Source organism: Streptopelia decaocto (genome assembly GCF_964273445.1).
Source record: "Streptopelia decaocto genome assembly, chromosome: 6".
Classification (NCBI taxonomy): domain Eukaryota; kingdom Metazoa; phylum Chordata; class Aves; order Columbiformes; family Columbidae; genus Streptopelia; species Streptopelia decaocto.
In genome coordinates, this window is record NC_138660.1 from 31861566 (window position 1) to 31880119 (window position 18554).

Sequence of the window (18554 nt, forward strand, 5' to 3'; positions counted from 1 at the left end):
CAGATTTTATTTAGATTCCCTGACAACATAAAAGGAAATGATTAATAATTTTGTGTGTCTGTGTCCTTTCCATTTGGGCAAAGATGCCCTGAATTTCTCCTCAATACTTAAGCACATTTATGCGAGGTCAAACCCGCCTTACGGGTCTTTTAACTTGGTATATTCCTGAGACACAGCTAACTGTTGGGCACACAAGCTCCTGACTAAACCTAGTACGAGCAGTTCAGGAGATGAGCTAATCACAGCAACAAGCTGATCTCTACACAAGCAGAGATTAAAGTTATTCAGCTGCACACTAATGCAGCCACCCAAGACAAGCCCAAGCTGTGCTGGGCCAAAATGTGCTTTAAGAAATTCTGTACGTACCAGTGAAGGCCTTGGCATGACTGAGAGCTGGCACAGGAACGAGAGGAAAGGGTGGATGCAGGTGCTTGTTTGCACTGTGCAGACTTCCATGGAGAAGGGAGGGCAAGGTTTGGTCTTCAGCCTGAGCAGATTCCCCACTGCTGACAGAGCTGCTATCAGGCCTTTCCCTAAATAAATCGTAAAAACCTGTACAGGTGATTATTTTATGAGCAAAGAGGGAAACAACGGAAGCAGAAGAGAACAACAGCAGTGACCTCCAAGGCTCTCTTGAAGGAAGAGGGACTGGACACAGATACAGCCCAGCCACAAGGTGTGTCGTGCCAGGCTGCAAAAAGGGATAAGGCTGCTATAAAGGTCCTTGACACGGGCATAGGGCTGATCCCCAAAATATCCCCCTGTGCCTTCCTCTGGCTGCCAAGTACCTCCTGTAATTGGCTACAAGCTTTAGAGAATGAAATCCAATTTACCTGCCACAAAGAAGAGCTGGATGGGGCCTCCCCAGAGCGTGGTGGGTAAAGGAGGGCTGCCAATTCCCATCCCCGAGCTGCTCCCCTCCTGGCCGGATCCAGAGGGAAGGGGGAAGGGGCAGCGGTGGCAGTAAGCGCAGGAACAATTCACTGGAGAGCCACGGCGCTCTTTGCAGTTTGCCCACTAATTACTATTAAGCCCTGGTTCCTTTTTGTGTTCCAAGGGGCGTCTTCAATGTGGCACTGCTTCTTGGGCCTTTCATGCGGCTGGGCTAAGCTCTGAATAGCAGACTTGTCCCCCCTCCAACTCCTGCTACCTCTCTCTCTCTCCCTTTTTCTTCCCCCCTTTTGCTTTTCTGATAGTATTTTCTGTCCATGTTGTGTAAGGCCCTAAATGAATCTTGACTGCCCCTACGGCCGACTGGAGACGCACAAAAGCAGCCCATTCCAGTGGCCACCGCGCCATTGTGTGCCCGAACAATGCACTAATTGGCGGTGACAATTGTGCGGCTGGGGAGGAAGAGGGGGCCATGGGGGGGACATGGGTCTTTTCCAATCAGTGAGGCTGGTCAACAAAAAGCAGAGGAGTGTGCGGAGCAAGAGACATGCTCTACTTAGTGTCTCCTGCATGCACTTCCCAAGAAGTTTGCTGCAAGGTCCCTCCCAAATTCCTATGGAGAAGCATAAAGTGAATAATTTTAATGGGTGGCTATGCAGAGTAGATGTGCAAACTAAAAGGCTCATGTCAGTCTCCCAGGTTGTCTCACCATCCCAGAGGCTGAAGAGCTCACGTGATGAGGACACCACTGAGATATTCATGGGAAAAGATCACACACAAAGCCAAGGTGATGCTGGTGCTGCAGCACTCTGCTCTGGGTACACATGTGAGGAGAGCGTACACCTCTGACCAAACTGAGCTTAAAATCCCCTTTTGCTTGCAGGAGGACAGTGGGACACAAGGACAAGGTGTCCTACAGTGCTCTGCTGGGCTAGGTGGTGGTCCTGTGGAGCAGGAGCCTGCGGTGCTGTTGGGAGTAGGGGAATGCACCTGGGTCACATCTTCAGGACCAGCTGAACTGAGGACAAGGGAAATGAAAGGGACATCAGGTGCCACAGGACTGAGGCTGCTTATTGTACTGTGAGCCTGCCCAGGACTCAGAGGAAGGGACCAACCCATTCTCAAACTAAGATGTGGCTGGAGCGAGCCTATGGACTCTGAGAGCTGCCCCGGTGTGAAGTCAGCCCTGCAATCTGGAGGGTGATGTATCTGGTGAATGAGGGACAGATCACATTAGCTTTTAAGATAAAATCTGGGACAGGAAATGTCATGGGCAATGCTTCTGAGAAAGAAGTATGGAAACCTCATCCAGTTGCCTAGGCCCAAAATTAATTCAGACAGTTGAGAGATGTTGGGTAAGATGCTTGAGCATCCAACAGCCCAGATCAGCTCCCCCAGAGAACAGTGAAGACCAGCAGCTTTGGAAGGCTCTGGTTCCTGACAGGGAAAGCAAGGCAAGCAAGGCTGGCAGCAACACTCAGGCTTATGAAAAGCTCTGAAATGTCCCTTCTTGACAGAGATGCTTCTCTTTTTTGAAGCTGGCTGATTTTTGAGAAGCAAGTTCAGGAAGCAGGTGACTCTCCCATCCCTCGCAGGACAGCTGTCAGACTGCTATGGTGAGGAACACTTGTGCTAAACACTATGATGGAAGAGAATTACCTCCTGCATCTGGAAAGAAGCAGGAAAATACAGTGGTCTCTAACCAGGGCACAACTACATAGGAAGCACATCTAGTGGAAGAGCAAGACAAGGTCCCGCGTATCGGCATGGCTTGGAGGAGAAATCTTGCCACAACCTCATGAAGAGCAGAGAAAATGAGCAGGGAGGACAAACTGGAGCTGCAGACCCAAGGACAGACAGGCACTGTGCCTGGATCTAAACTCCCTGGTGCTCTGACTGATCAGGACTGGCATTTCAGTTCGGTCCACTACATATAAACACTGAGCTCAGCTGCAAAGTCTGGTTCTGGAGCCAACACATGGAGGGCAAGCCTACCGTGGATTACCACGGGTGTTGGAGGAGGGCCTTATAGAGTGAAACTTCTCTGCCTCCCCTTTGCCCTAAGTCCTTTGCAGAAGTACTTTATTGTTTTATGACAGTGCAGTAACACTTGACATAAATCTCTAAGCACAGCTAACAATGTCAATACTGTGTAAATACTTACAGCAGAGACGTATATTTTATTATACCTTTGCCCCCTTTTACCTGTTAACACCCAGGGTTAACTCTGTGCTAGATGCACATGCCTTTTGCAAGGAATCTGCCAGTTTCATACACTGCTACAGCTCATGTCTGTAGCAAACTGCAAACTTTCAAACTGCAGCTTTCACTGGAGTCAGCATAATTTGTATCTGCTTAAAGGATCGATCATGCTGTCTGTTAAATCAGAAATGAGTACTCTCCGGAAGTGCAAAGTTCAAGCCAGAACAGGACATTTTGTGATATGTACACAACAAACAACACCCACCAGTGTCACAAGCAATTGCGTGCCAATGTCTGATGACAGAATGGTTCAACATTCCCAGTTTTTCCAGCCTAACCTTGCTCCAGCAGGAGCCTGTACCCCCTGCTTTCAGAAATCAGTGGGATTACTTGCAGGGCAAGGCACAATTCAGTGGAGAGACACTCATCATGTTTCATAACTTAGTGGCTGCACTATAGGTACCTGCCGGCAGTGCCAGTCACAAGTGAGATTAATTTATAACCTTCAGTGCTATGAAAGTACTTTGGACTGAACTGCTCCATGCACATCGATTACAGCTATTACTTCCTTACACAGATTCAGTAAGCTGCACTTTCCTATTTTTAAACAATACTTTACTAATAATTCCTTCTTACCTGTAAATACATCATATTGTACCAACTTTATAAAGACCTGGGAACTTTCAAGTCAATGAAAGTTCATCCCTTAACACAATCTGACTTCTAATTTTCCAGACGAGCCTCACAACTTCATTTTTAATACCCGAGGTTAATGCCTCAAACTCAGTTATAGAAAATCAAAAGTCACCTACTATAAACAGCAGATTGACTTTTTAGCATGTTTTACAGCCTCAGTGCCACGTTTTATATTTGTCTATGCTTACAATGGTTGGAATTTATTACTGCTTGCCTTAGATACTTTGTCTGGTTTTACTTGTGACACCTGATTATCTGAGATGCTTTTCACCACCTTCTCATAGCAGTAATACTCAGGCCTCTAGATGGGACCACTATTTTGGAGAGAATTTAGTTAAACCAGAGCTATTTTAAAAAGACTGTTCAGAGCTCTGTACTCACACCCACAGAATATTTTTGTTTGTCTTCAGCATGCTTTTTCACTGAAAAGGTATGGTAAGCTTCAGAGCTGAAAGGTCCTCCTCCATCCCTAAGGAAAGGAGAAGGGAGCTAACTCCATTTGGGTTAACCTGTTACTGTACCGTAATCAGGATTGTATCACACATGTGATGGAAAAGGTGAAAGAAAAACTGTTTCCTTGAGCCTGGAGCACAGTTCTGCACAAGGAGCTTGTACCATTTGATTTGTTTCAGACAGTGTCCTCAGGACTTCAGAAACTCGTGGAAACTGTCACTTATTCCCAGAAGAAGAGCTGCATTCCAGTTCTACCACCTTTTAGAAAACCAAAATCAAATACTGTTAATTTAGGCCTAAGAGCTAGAAGGGTATCTTTTAAAAAATGTCCTGACCCTTAAGAGCTGGAGCTTGGCGTGATATGAACTATAATACCACTCATGGGACTTGGCCACAGGGCATGATGAACTCTCCTGGCTCGAACTATGGTAAAGCATTTAACATGCAACGAGAACATGAAAGAACAAAATCCAGCAGACTGGCTGTTGGATCTAAGGGGTTATGAGATTCGCTCATGATCTAATATTCCCAAACACGAGCTTATATGGTTATAAAACACTGACTTGTCCCACCAGCATGAGGAGCATCAACCATGAAGAGAACCAGACAGCTGGATACGCTGTGAGTGCCACTCTGTCCCTCTTGCTCAGCATCAGAAACAAATGCCATTTTGCTACTGGTTTCCAAGGGACCTGGAGGGCATGCTGCAGTTCACGGTCTGACTGGTATTTTCTGTAGCCTGCTGTGTTAAAGACGGGCAGATAAATGAACATAAATGGTTAACAGAACAACCCAAAAAGCATGGCTTTTGAGGGTGTGCACGCAGGAGTTCAGCACAGGGCAGCCGATGTAAGCTTTGACTGGCAAAGCTGGGCTTTGCTGCAGGGCATGGCTTTCACATAATGCCAATGTACCACAGGCAGAAAATGCCACCACTTTAGCTCCCGACTGAAACCAAAAGAAACATTGCTTGAAACTCCAACCCCAAGTTGCCCATGACAGCTACTGGAGTATGTACTTTCGGCAGCTCATTTTAGTGATGGTTTATGCACTGTAACACAGCACAACAGGGAGGCGGGGAAGGGATAAGGAGGAGAGAAAAAGCGGTGTAAATATAGCCACTAGAGGACAGGAAAAAAAAAACAACAGAAGTGCTCCCCCCAGGGCTCTCTAGACCCCACAGTCTCTGTGTTGATGCCTTTTTCCACCATCTCTCATAGTGTGAAGTGAGGAGGGGAGGTGGCAGTGAAAGGGGAAGGAGACATCATAACGGAATTTGCTCACCTTGTAAAGTAAATAAGGAAGAAGAGAAGGTCTTGCACATGGTTTTCTCGCGCAGCTTGTGTGGTCTCAGTCAAATATTAAGTTGTTGCCTGTAGCTGATTTCATCACGGGGATGAAGTCCAAAGGTTCCTGCAGGAGAGAGGATTGACATTCCCGGTGGACTTCTGGTCCTTCTGAGGAGGGGCAGGAGGGAGGGGATACATCCTTCTTAAAGGCCATGAGAGCATGGGGCTCGGTGTGGATTTCTGTGGGAGCCCTCAGGCTGGATGTTTAGGCCCATGAGCTCCACCACAGCTCAGCTCTTCAGTCCTTACCGTCACCAAATCCACAGTTCCAGGGAGGTGCAGAAGCTCCTCATCTGGTGCGCTGGAAGAAGCAGCCCAGAGAAGCAGGAATCATGTCTGCTCCTGCCTCCGTCCGGTGGAGAGCTCTTACAACACCGGCAGAAACCTGCCCTCCCAGCCCTTCGGTGGTCCCTTCTGTGCGGCTGGGAGACGCCTCCCTTGCTCAGGATTCAAGGCCCTGAGCCCGGTCCCTTCTGGCAGAGGCCAAGGTGACAGCCACGCTGTGGGGAGCTGCCTCCTTGTGCCTCCAGCAGCTCAGGATCCAGAGGTGACCAACAACAACAGCTCCCAATAACCTGCACTGGGACCTGCTGGGGCTCAGCACCATTAAAAGTCCAGGCATTTGTGGCTTTCCAAAAACTTAAGACTTTTCAAAAAATGTAAAACTTTCCAAAAACTTAAGAGATTTAACTGGGAATCCAAACCCACAAAGCCTGATACAGTCATTGACAGTATTTCCAGACACCTCCTGGCTCAGACCCAGTAACAGTATCATAATCTGCTTAGATTTGGAAGACTTTCACCAAGAGATTAGCATTTTTAAGTAAACCAGCACTCTTTCAAAACTTGTCCTACCCCCCAGAAGGCAAATTAAAAAGAACAAATAACATTTTTTTTTAGTGTTTATTGAGAGTTGCCTTTATACAGGAGGGACTGGTGCTCTGATGCTGTCACAAGTGAACCCAAATAAACCCTGCTCAAGTGTCAACAAGCAATTCAACTCACCAAACTTAAATTATAACATCATTATACATCAATAATAAATTAAGACTGTTGCTTAGTAGTTGCAGATAATTTTTAAAAATCCTTGTCAAAAGTAAAAAAATAACAACCAAGCAAACAAAAACCACAAGAACAATGAAACACACATAACGATGTTGCAAATAAGTTACCAGAGTAGCACACACATGAAAGGGTTTTCTAAAAACTCAGAGTGCACTGTCAGTGATGCTAAAATCCATTGCAATCCGTTTTGCTCGTGAATTCTTACTTTTGCTTAGCTCAAGTATAGAAGGGGCTGGTATAAGCTAACCTGATATCACAGGTGTCAATGCCATTAAAAATCAGTCTGAAAACACACTGTAGTTTAAGCAAGATCGACTTTGTAGACAAGTGCATAAGCAAAACTGAAACAAATCCTTTTTCCACCAAAACAACACTGTGTATTCAAGATTTTATATTGGTTTAACGTGTGGATTAGACATGAATAAATAAATGAGCCACTGATGTTTGTGCACATAGACGAGGCCTAATACACTTTGGTCCTAGAAAGCTGATAGCTTCCCAGGCCTGGATTTCTCTGATGCTGCCCACAAGTGGCATCTCTGTCATCTGGATTAATGACCACGCTAAGGAATTCGGATGAAACTGGCATTTCAAGATACCACCCAAGCCAGTGTGTGCACATCAGAGTTTTCAAGTAAAGAAGGACTTTGAATATGATCATCTAAGCTGCTCCAGAAGGGGCCAAACTGCACGTGACCTGGTCCTGTATGATGCCCAGTGCTTGCCATGATTGTATGTGTGCAGCTCCTGAAGGTCTTGCATAAGCACAACCACATTTCTGGCTGAAGAGAAGCCCAGTTAGTCTCCAAAATACAGGTAACAAAAACCAATGCCATACCCATGCTATCCCTTCTCATATTTCTCTCTCAAAGCATAGATAATATTGAATTTTATGGTCATCACTCCTGGGAACTATCATGAGCAAGGGTTTCAAGCTCCAGTGCCAAACATGCTGCATCGTGGCAGAGCACTCCTGACAAAATTCTTCACTTTTGAAAATTTAAGGCACCAAACTGAGCAAAAGTGAGGGGTTTCCATGCAGCTTGGTGTCTTCAGAGCTGGTATATGCAGCCTGTAGAGCTCACTTCATACAGGCAGAACAAGCAAACTGATCTACTCAGCTGACCCTGCAAAAGAGCGTGCGCAGCCACGGGAGAGTTTCAGTTTAAGCCTACAAGTTAATCGAACAGCAAATTCAATCAGGAAATCCAAAACAGGAAGAGAGATGCTAATACACAGTACTGTAAGGCACTCCTACTGGGAAGGGAAAATGGGAAGGCAAATTACAGGGAGAAAGAATCATCAGACTCAACTGGTTCAAAAGCAACACAATGAGCTATGAAGCTCAAAGTCCAGCTATAGGCTCAGCATTGTGAGCAATGACAGGGACAGTGAGAGACGAGACTGGCTTGCAGCTGAGCAGCAGAAAACAAGAGAGATTATGATGATTATTCGATTACATTTCTTTTATATGGATCAACAGTCAACCGCAATCCAGGCTGTGACCTTGGGAAGCCCAGGAGACTCAGTGGCTTCTATCGCTACAGGGGGAAAAAGTGAAATAAAACTGTGCAGCTTCCCCATTTCATTGTAAACAAACACCCTCTGCTCTTTTTTTTTTTTTTTAAGTCTTTCAGGACATTATCATCAAACCATTATAACATTCACAGTATCCTGATATTAAAAAAAGCCTTGACAAGAGAGCTCTAGAGGAACCCTGACAATTCACTCCTAACAGGGCCATCAGAGCCTGTGGAGTATTGTGAACAACTCAAATTCCTCAACAAAAAGTACCTTCTCTCACTTGGGTAGGAAACCCTCACAAGTGCTAATTCCCATCATCCCAGCAATGAGCTCATATGGGTATGTGCCAGCCAGGACGTTGTGTCACATCACAAAACCATCATTTTCCATCACCTAAGACAGTCAAAGAAAAGCAATAGAAAGATCCAAATTTCTCTTTTTATAGGTTAATAATATAAAAAAACAGCTGCGGTTTGCATCCCCTAGGTAGGTCCTTCTCCTCATTAAAGGAAAGTTAGAGGGTCAGGATAAATAGGAAAAAAGACTTGAATAAGGATCTCTACAGTGTCCTAGATTAAAATAATCTCAGACTAACTAAAGATGGGAAGTTTCTAAGTAGTTGCAGAGGGCCAGGCTATAGTCCATTGCAGTGAAGCACCCTATTTCTACACTGATTATAAGTTCTGTACAAGCAAAAGCAGTAACTGGATGTACAGATCAATTAATTCCTCTTCTGACAGCTACAAAAGCACCTTCTCTGTGGAGACAAACGGTATGTTTTATTCTTGATTCACAAGGAAATGCTGTTGTTCAAATTTACTTCATGTGTGGGTAGGATAAGTAGTAGAAGTACCAATACGTACTAACACGTAATTTCACCCGTGTGTGTGGCGGGGGGTGAGTTGTGCAGTCTGGAAAGGCCCCAGTCCCTACTTCACTGTCACCTTCTGAGGGCAGGATCAAGCCTTTTGTCATGCTTACGAAAGGCAGTGACAGAAGACTTTCTCTTACGGGTTCATATGGAGTAACTTTTTTTGGATAGGAGCTAGGCATCCCTGAGAGGAAAGCACCTTCCACATTACAGTCTGCTCCTATAGCTACCGTGAGAAGATATATTACTTTTCCATTTTAGGAACTGGCTTGTTTACGACAACATCGGATTTTAAAGAAATTAATCGGATCTATATTGTACAGTATCCTCACGTAAAGCTTTGGGTGCTACCAGCACGCTTTTGCTCTCTGCTGTTAGCAATGGCAGTAGTTCTGGACCCGTGACTAATTCCAGCAGTTTCACTGACATCATACTCTTTTTTTCTGTAAATCTCAGTTAGCAAAGAAACTGTCCTATCATGTCCATACAAACCCAGAATAACTCCAATGCTGACTACATTGTTATTCCAGAATTCAACAAGCATCTCTAGCCACCCAAACAACTGGTACTTGGGCAATCAGGACACCTGCCAAAGTAACTCATCATTTGCAATGTCTGAACCTTAATTCCTTGACTCCACGGGGTTTTTGACAGCACACACAAGAAGCTTTCTCTAAACTGAGCTGGACAGCAAACCAGTGCTGTAAGGTGTCTTAAATACTAGAGCATGATGATATGAAAGACACCATCTTTTTTTCTTTAATGACCCACCATTATGTCTAGAGCTAATTCAAAATAGTATCTGCCGGATTCAGACAGTTTCAGAGCTACTGGCTTTGCCACAGGACTAGTTGTAGTGACACATGCTGCAAAATGTGGGAGCGTATTGTTTATTCAGCCAGTACCCGTTTGCATGACTAATTCCACAATCCTTCCCCAGTGTTTGCATTTGTGAACCTGCAGGGAATTCTTCACGTGGGAATGGATTGTAAGGAACATTCCACCCTTAAGGATGATGGCCAAAAGCAGCTCCTTTCACATGAGGAACAGTGAGCGGAGGCAGAGACATCCCTGTGTGGGGGAAGTATTAAATGTCAGTGACAAAGGTACATGATTCACTAGGTTTATTAAATATGGGAATCCCTATGCTACTTTGCCAAGAACATGGAAAACCCCTCACTTCCTTCCAAAGAATTCCACTGCAAGAAGGACTTCTGGAAAAGAAAGGCACTGGTTGTCTAACGTACACAGATATAAACATGCGTCTATATACATAGTAGTTGCACTCAAATTTGAGAAAGCTCAGATTCGGCTACTTTCTTTGACTGGAGGCTGGAAAAGCTAACTACTTATGCTCCAGTACAAGGCAATTTGTTGCAGCATTCTACCTTTTAATGTAGGCATGACATACCCTGTTCGTTTATTTAAAATACTTCAGCAATTAGTGAGGTGCTTCAACGATCAAGACTGCTTTCTGCCTTGAATACAACAGCCTGCAGATTATATAAGGAAGCAAAGATCAGTATTCTGCATTTTCGCAAACCTATGTGAGAAGAGAGGAAACATACACATGCATGTGACTGGCTTTTTTCTCCTGAAACCATATTTGCTTTCTGTATATAGATGTGTATATATATATGCAAATGTTTTCATATGTACGTCATACATTACTGCAGGGTCTGAAGAAAGAGTTAAGAATGTGGACTGGAGGGAGCAGGATCTCCAAGTGCTCACTGGAGGTAAAGCCACAATGAATCAAACATCCGGCCAGTGACAACACACGGCTCTCCAGTTAAATCCATCACGTTGTCCCCTTTCACGAAATATGTAATTTACTGTGTTTAATACTTCCCTGTGTTCCAGGTGTGTGGAGCAGAACCATACCTTGAGGAACTTCACTCTCCACCATGGAAGTGACAACAGAAGTAAAAAAATCCCTTAGAGCTCGCAGAGAACGCAGGACACAAATTGCACATGAGCACAGCAAATTAGTGTTTCACAATACTGGAGGTATTTTCTAACTAATGTGGGTAAGATGACTTCCCTGACTATCAGTCTAACAGATTCAGGTTAGAGACACATTGAAAGTAAACTTCACAAAATAAAACCAAAACCAATGCGGACACTTAAAAATATTTTGAAATGTTGAGACCAGCAGGAGGTCAGAACCAAACTCATGTTACTGGAGATAAGGACGTGGCCTCACATACATCAAGAATAACCAGCATAAAACTCAATGGACTTCAGTGACCCAGCCTGAACAAAACCAGTAGCAAGTCCCCTGCTTATCTCTGTACGAAAGAGTTCGCTGAAGTGGTTATAAATACATAAACATCGCTGAAGGAATTATTCTGCATCTTATGTTTTAAGCACCCTGATTAAGGTTTGATGGGAGATACTTTTCTTTCCTCAGAGAGTAGTGACATCTAAATGCACTAATCCTTTAAAAAAAGCTCTCTGGAAACATGAGGAAATGGAATGACGTGTCCACATCAGGAGCAGGTGGGTTTAGAACCATTCCTGCCCTATTGAGTTCTGTGAAACACCTCACCAGAAGCTCTGCCAAGGCTAATAAGAAATAAATAATACACATAAATAAGTAGATGATTCATCAATTCTAAATGAACAATATAAAAAATAACATGGTAATGGAAGCAAATATTTTCTGCCTCGAGGAAAAGTCTTCTCCAGAGGTGGAAAAGTTGGGTGCTTAATTAGCGGACCTAAAGCATTTCAAGTAAACCACATATTGTATGAGAGCCAGCAGCTAGACTTCAATGCAAGATGCAGTTTAGCCATTGGTACTTCAAAGCCAACAAGGCTTTACGGCCACTTTGGCAGCTGCTATTCACAGATGAAGAAGGTCAGATATTATTTTGCAAAAAGATTTCTGCCTGGCTAAGCTTGAGTTGCTTGAGCTGGCAGCTGGAACTCAAGTGTTCTGATAAGACAACTCAAACATGTTGCAAGACTCTTCAAAGTTTTCATCCATATTCAGTCGCCTCCAGAAGGATTTCTGCTTCTTCTGCAATTCTTTACGCACACACCTGGGGCATGGTACCGCCTTCACTTTGCACTCAGAGTGGAAGACAGCACCACAGCTTTCACACCTGCAAACACAAATCAGCGTCAAAACTGAATGACAAAATAGGACCAGAGCATGCAACGGACTTCACATGGATTGTGGGCAGCGGACATTTCTTCAAACAGTTCTGGTAGCTCAAAGAGCATTATGTTTCAAAAGAGTGGAGCTGTAAAAGAAACCGGCTTGCCCACACCTCTGCTGGTGGGAAGCCACTCAAGACCACTAAAATAAGTTGACTTGTGGACATTTGCGGTTGCTGAGAAACTGTCCCAGCACTTCTGCTTCACAGACAGAATTTTTTAGAAGCATTAATGCTTATAGACTCATAGAATCATTTCAGTTGGAAGAGACCCTCGGGATCATCAAGTCCAACTTCTTATTAACTAGTATTCATGTCTATCACAGAATAGAAATCAATTTCGTTTTATGGAAAACGGATTTGCTGCTTTGGTTTGTAAATGAAGAGTAGCAATATTCATTTTCATTGAGATATACTTCAGCATTTGCAACAGCCAAGATATGACATTTTCCTCATTGAAGTTCCAGTGGTGAGCAGTTCTGGAAAGAGTAAAGTACAGTCCACTTCAACAGCAGTACAAGAAGTCATTCTACAAAAATGAAACAGAGGTAGGTGATAATTTCTGCTCTGTATCCTGTGGAAGACTAGACTAGATCAACACAATTACAGCTTCTGGCATTCAAAGCTGTGCTATTCTGTTCTTAAACATGATATTATGACTTCAAACAAATCCACTGCTCAAGCAAGATGACTGGATTACTTTTGGGGCACTCTGAGACAATGGAGGGAATGTCACAGCAGATCAAGCCCCAGCTCCCGATGGCTGTGGAGCAATGGAACATCTGGTGATCATGGAGTGGGCTACAACTGAACAGCTGGACATTCATAGCCTTTCAATGCAAATAACTATCTGTAGTGATAAGTTCAGTCACTACAGCTTTGTAACTAAATGAAAAAAATAAAAGGATGACAGTGGCAGAGGTACAAACTCTTAGATTCCAGCTGGATAATCAAATAATGAAAGCAACAAAACATGAAACTTCAGAGCAATTTTGAAACACAAATGAGGGGCACTGGTCACCCCGGTGATTCTGTGGGAAGTCTTGAAATGCCTCGCACTTTTCCTTTTTCACAGCTACGGTAGTCGAATGACTGTATAAGAATCCAAGTGTCCATTATTATCTCTTTAGTGGTTTTTCTTGTTTGCTTTGAGCTTTTTTTTGTGCGTGTTTCATTTTGTTTTGTTTTCCCCCTTAGAAATAAGGTTCTTGTCTTCAAGACTGCGAAGAAAAATTGAAAACATGAAGAAACAAACCACAAACACTGGGAAAACACAAGGCAAATTGCAGTATCTGGCATGCAGTCTGGCAATCCTGGGAGAAATCCATGAGCTGGTACAATCTGTTAGCTACATTAACTGCATCTGCAACTCACCTGTAACTTTTAAAAACTGCTCCTCATCTGGCTGCACTTTAAGTTTTGTGCATGAGTCCAAACATGTTCAACATTTTAATAACTGCAAGGCTTTGAGAAGGCCACGCAGAGGTTCAGAGAGGCACATTTCTAGCTAGCATAAACTGATAAAACTCAAATAACAAGTAAGAAAAGGAAGGCTGAAGACACTAATGCCATGTATCTACTAACTACTATCCTCTCTTGCAGTAAAACTTGACTGTCACGTTTCTAAGTCCAGCTAGCGAGTCTAAATCTGGTTTTGAATCAAGAAACTGGCTCAGAGATATTTATCATTTCTGAGCTCAGAGTGTGTTATGGCCCTGATCCAGTGAAGAACATAAACACACGCTTAGGACTCATATCCCAGCAATTTCCTTGGGATTACTGACCTGCCTACAATTAGGGATGTGCTTATGTGCGTTGCTGGATTGGGATCTCTACGAACAGATACACTAATGGATGAGGGAGAGACAGAGACGACAGCAGCGTCTATAAAACTTGACATCATTCTGAACTGGCACTAATGGTGATTTTATCAAGCTAATTCTCCCTTGTTAGTCAGCAATTTACAGTGCCCTGGAAGTTGCTAGAGGGTAATGATTGATGAAGAGTGTAATTTTGTGCTCTCACACCGCCACTCCCTACGCTTGTTCAATATTTCTCCACCATACGCATGGAGGTGACAAAACGTATCAGAAATTGCTGCTGAAATGGATGGAGCAGGATGAGAGAGGAGACAGCACACCTGCTCTTCCCAGTCAAAGGCCATCAGCAGAGAAAGCAAATTAATATGAATTCGTGTTTCAGGAATAGCTCAGTGGAAAAAAAACTAACAAACTTTTCTCACAAAGGGTAAGTTGCTCTGTTTAAAGTGATGGAGCTGTACCACCCCAAGCCATCTACAGCTTTGCTTTTCATCCTGTCAAATACAGTCAGTCTTAACTGACTCTGGAAATGTCAACTGGTTGACCATTCAGTGGTACCAAAAACCCCACTAAAATTATATTCCTTTTTAGAATACTACAAATCAATTCCTTCTTATTTAATCCTGACATCTAATTTTCTCTCCACATGCAAGTTTCACAGTTTGCTGTTGTTTACGAGCCTCAGTATTCTAAACCACTTATTTCTCTGGACAAAAACCCCACATTTTGTAGTCTCTAAAAGGCTCGCGTTATCACTTAGTTATCTTTCCCTTGATTCCCTTAATCCTTGTTGTTGCCACAGGTAAATCGCAGTTCAGGTACTACTTCAGAATCCTGACTTTGGATAGAGGCCAAAAAGTCCCTGCATCTTCTGTGAGACTTCTATAAAAAGCTAATGAGCCCGTAGCCATTCAGGCCTTTATTGTTTCCTTCTTTAATGAATGATACTGCGATACTGCACATTAACGTCTTGCTATTTTTCAAACATTATTTGAAGAACTGGTGAACGTTGCGTGTTTTTTTGATACCAACTTCCAGCCTTCTAAGAAGGCATCTGGAATAGCTTCTTCTCTGGTTCGGTGTTTTCTCTCTTTTTTAGCTCTTTCCTGACCAACTCAATTTCTGTTGAGACTACAGGGGGTGTTTTATGTTTTCAGGATGTTTTACTTGTTTGAACAGCAGAGTAACAGAAATGCAGAGAATTATTCAATCCTCTAAATAATTTCTACTGCATTGAAAAGTATAAGGGAAAAAGGGCAAAGCTCTCCACAGCCAGACAGACATTATAATGCACTTATTATTATCATTACTAGTTACAAGGAAAAGCCTTTCTACACTAAAAGCACAAAATCATTCCTTGTATGCTGAAGAAATGCCAATGTTAGCTATCTCTCATTAAGTCTGGGCATTTGAAATACATATATATATATATATATGAACATATCAATACGTCTATATATACAAATATATCAGTCTGCCCAGGGAAATGGTTGAGTCACCATCCTTGGAGGTGTTTAAAACACTTGTAGATGAGGTTCTTAGGGACACGGTTTACAATAAAGCACAAAATCATTCCTCGTATGCTGAGGAAATGCCAATGTTAGGTATCTCCATTAAGTCTGGCTATTTGACACATATATATCAATATATATATCTCTATCTATATCTATCTATATAGATAGAGATAGATATAGATATAGATATATCAGTCTGCCCAGGGAAATGGTTGAGTCACCATCCCTGGAGGTGTTTAAAACACTTGTAGATGAGGTTCTTAGGGACACGGTTTAGTGCTAGATTTAGGTTATGGTTTAGTGCTAGATTTAGGTTATGGTTGGACTTGATGATCTTAAGGGTCTCTTCCAACCAAAACGATTCTATGATTCTATGAATATTTGACAAATTGTAAATTCTGGTAAATCCATTTCCTGCTTCCCACATGTACTTCACAGGCTTATGGCTCCATCAGTTCTAGATTCTGCACAACCAATTGATTATACTTGTATTTCCCCTCCGTACTACACCACGATTTAGGTGCCCATGGGTAAGATCAGGTGCTCAAAGAGGGGGATGCAACACAAAGAGGCCTCAAAGAGCTTCCACCTCAAGCAGGCAAAATAAAACAGGGATGATCAAGTGATGTCATCTGACAGACAGTTGTGTTTGTTTCCTAGGAATGTTACAGGTTGTCAGGCTGACCAGCATCACTGTGATGGGGCGAAGCTGCTGGGACTAGTGAGGTTTGTTAGGGCAGCGTCTGTCCTGCGCACACGGGCTGGACCTGTCTGGCTGCCACACACCAAGCAGGGAATCAAAGCAGCTCAGGGCTGTGCTGATCATCCCCGAAAGGAACAAGCAGGGGATGACGGATATACTGTCTTACCCACTTCACAAAGGGGAAATGAGAGGTGAACTGACTTGCTCAAGGGCAGCCAGGAGTTCTTAGAAGAGCTGTGAAGGTCAAATAGCTCGCTGCAGCACCATATTCACCCGCCACCCTTTCTCTTGTAATTTTATAAATTAACTTTCGTTTTGTCGTTTAAAAACCCACTTCCTCTGTGCCAGACCTTGCGCACATTTGCTCAGGTAATCCCTTGAAAGGAACTTCAGTAAGGATTTTATTTAGGGCTGAACCCTTCACTGCCTAGAACTCTTCAGGTTATTTTTCTTTCTCCCCATGCAGAATAAACCCATGGAAAAATGGTGTTGTTGATTGTGTTTGCTTTAGATGACGCTACACGTTCACCAAACATCGAAAATACTAAGCCCCCTGTAACTTGGCTATTAAAAACCCCCAAAGAGCAAACCAGAGTAGCTGAAGTAAGCCTGGCCTAGGATTCCAGCATGATCAGCATCTCCTGCTATGCACATGTGCCTGTCTGCAAGTATTTCTGAACTGCTCAGCTGTGAATATCACAGATGTGCCCTTCAAAACTCACCGAGACTTTAGCGAAACACAAAGAGAACGGGCTAGCCTGTGTTCACTTACAACACAAAAAAAGCCCCAAAGGCAATCAATGCCTGACACACACGTGCAGCAATATTATTCCAGTTGCCTAGGAACCAATGCAAGGAGCCTGCCTAGGGAGGGACGCCCATGTAGTAAATGAATGGAAGAAAGTTGGCACTGACACGACATTGATTTGTCCCTATAAGGAGCTTGTAAGGATAATGCCTTGTATGACACACTTACTGTCTTTACTAGACACCGGGGGTTTTTCTAAACACCATACGGAAAAACTGTTAATCCTTCAGACTTGCTTTTGAAAAAATTTTGCCTCTGAGGAGGAAAAAAATCCAAATGAAAACAGAGCAGAGCCCATCCTACCCAGCCTCTCAAACTGTTACAATGTCTGAAATTCACTCTAAATGACTAATTCAGTGTTCAGGGAGCCAGCAGTGATTCAAAGCATAATCATAGTTTTCCTTTCCATACACCTACTCATCAGATGGGGGTTACCCTTGATACGCCAGCAGAACTCAAAGACACTCCTCCTTCATAATGGCATGGCTGGGTCCTGGGCTGGCCCCAGAGGGTACAGAAACAGCCGAAATAACTGTAACTGCCAACCATCGGCCCAGCTTGTGTGCTGGGGGAGACTGAGGGTTGTACTGAAGGGGAGGATGAATGGAAAAGCCCCTGCCCTGGCTCGGACACCCAGGGCTTGCCACCGGGTGCTTCCCTGTCTGTGCTGTCTCTTGCCCCTTGTCCTGTCATGCCAGCACCCACTGCCAAAGTCGACTGCATCCAACAGACGTGCAAAGTTGTCAGAGACACTAAAGCTGCACAAACAAGGGGAAAAGCAGGCAGTTCACTGGAGGGGACGGAAAACCACCAGTGCTCCACCAGCCTCCCCCCAGTGTCACCTCCTCTACAGCTAGACCCAGAGAAATCACAGAACGGGCCTTTGTTTTGGGTGCTACAGAACAATTTGTTACAGGCCATGGCTGAACAAGAAGAACAGCTTGATTTAACCACCTGTGACAGTTCCGTACACAGGCTGAGATACCGCACTGGTCAAGCAGGAGTAAAGGGACCCTGCAGCTCCCAGACCCTTCTTCGCAGAGCCCTGTTCCTCCTGATTAAGGAGGGAAGCGTGTCCTCAGCTCCCCCCTGGCTGTGACTGCAGGGGTTTATGCTACGCTTATCTACGTATACTCCCACACTTGCATCCAGCAGGAGAACTAAAGACTGACTGTCCAGCTTGGTACCACACTTTGCAAGTTGTCTAAGTTCAGAGATCCCAAGCCGAGTGACGTGGCCTGTACACAGCAGTTCAGAAGAAATAAGTAAAGGGACACAAAAATCAGTATTAAAACGTTTAATCTGAAACTGACCCAATTACACTTCAGTTAGCAGAGATTAGTCACTTTGGAAAAGGGAAAAACCCTACACATGGTAGATCCACTACCTGGAGACACTTGAGATGCTCCACATTCAGGTGTTTACATCTTCAGATATATATCCCTCTGCCAGCTGCCACAGCATGCACTGGGCTTTGTCCCTCTACCTCTCCTA

The 18554-nt window shown here is 43.8% G+C and overlaps 1 protein-coding gene across 3 annotated transcripts in view; it reads right to left on the reverse strand.

The window, feature by feature from the left end:
• Positions 1-6497: 6497 nt before the first annotated feature.
• The window catches only part of PLEKHM3 (pleckstrin homology domain containing M3), an 83966-nt gene continuing 71909 nt past the window's right edge, over positions 6498-18554 (reverse strand). For 2 of the 3 annotated variants that reach the window (XM_082056965.1, XM_082056964.1), the window contains one exon: positions 6498-12161. In XM_082056965.1, the coding sequence (XP_081913091.1) occupies positions 11984-12161 (178 nt within the window). In that variant the 3' untranslated portion in view covers positions 6498-11983. Of the gene's footprint in view, positions 12162-12832; positions 13436-18554 lie in introns of those variants that run through there. The other variant, XM_082056966.1, reaches the window with a different exon arrangement.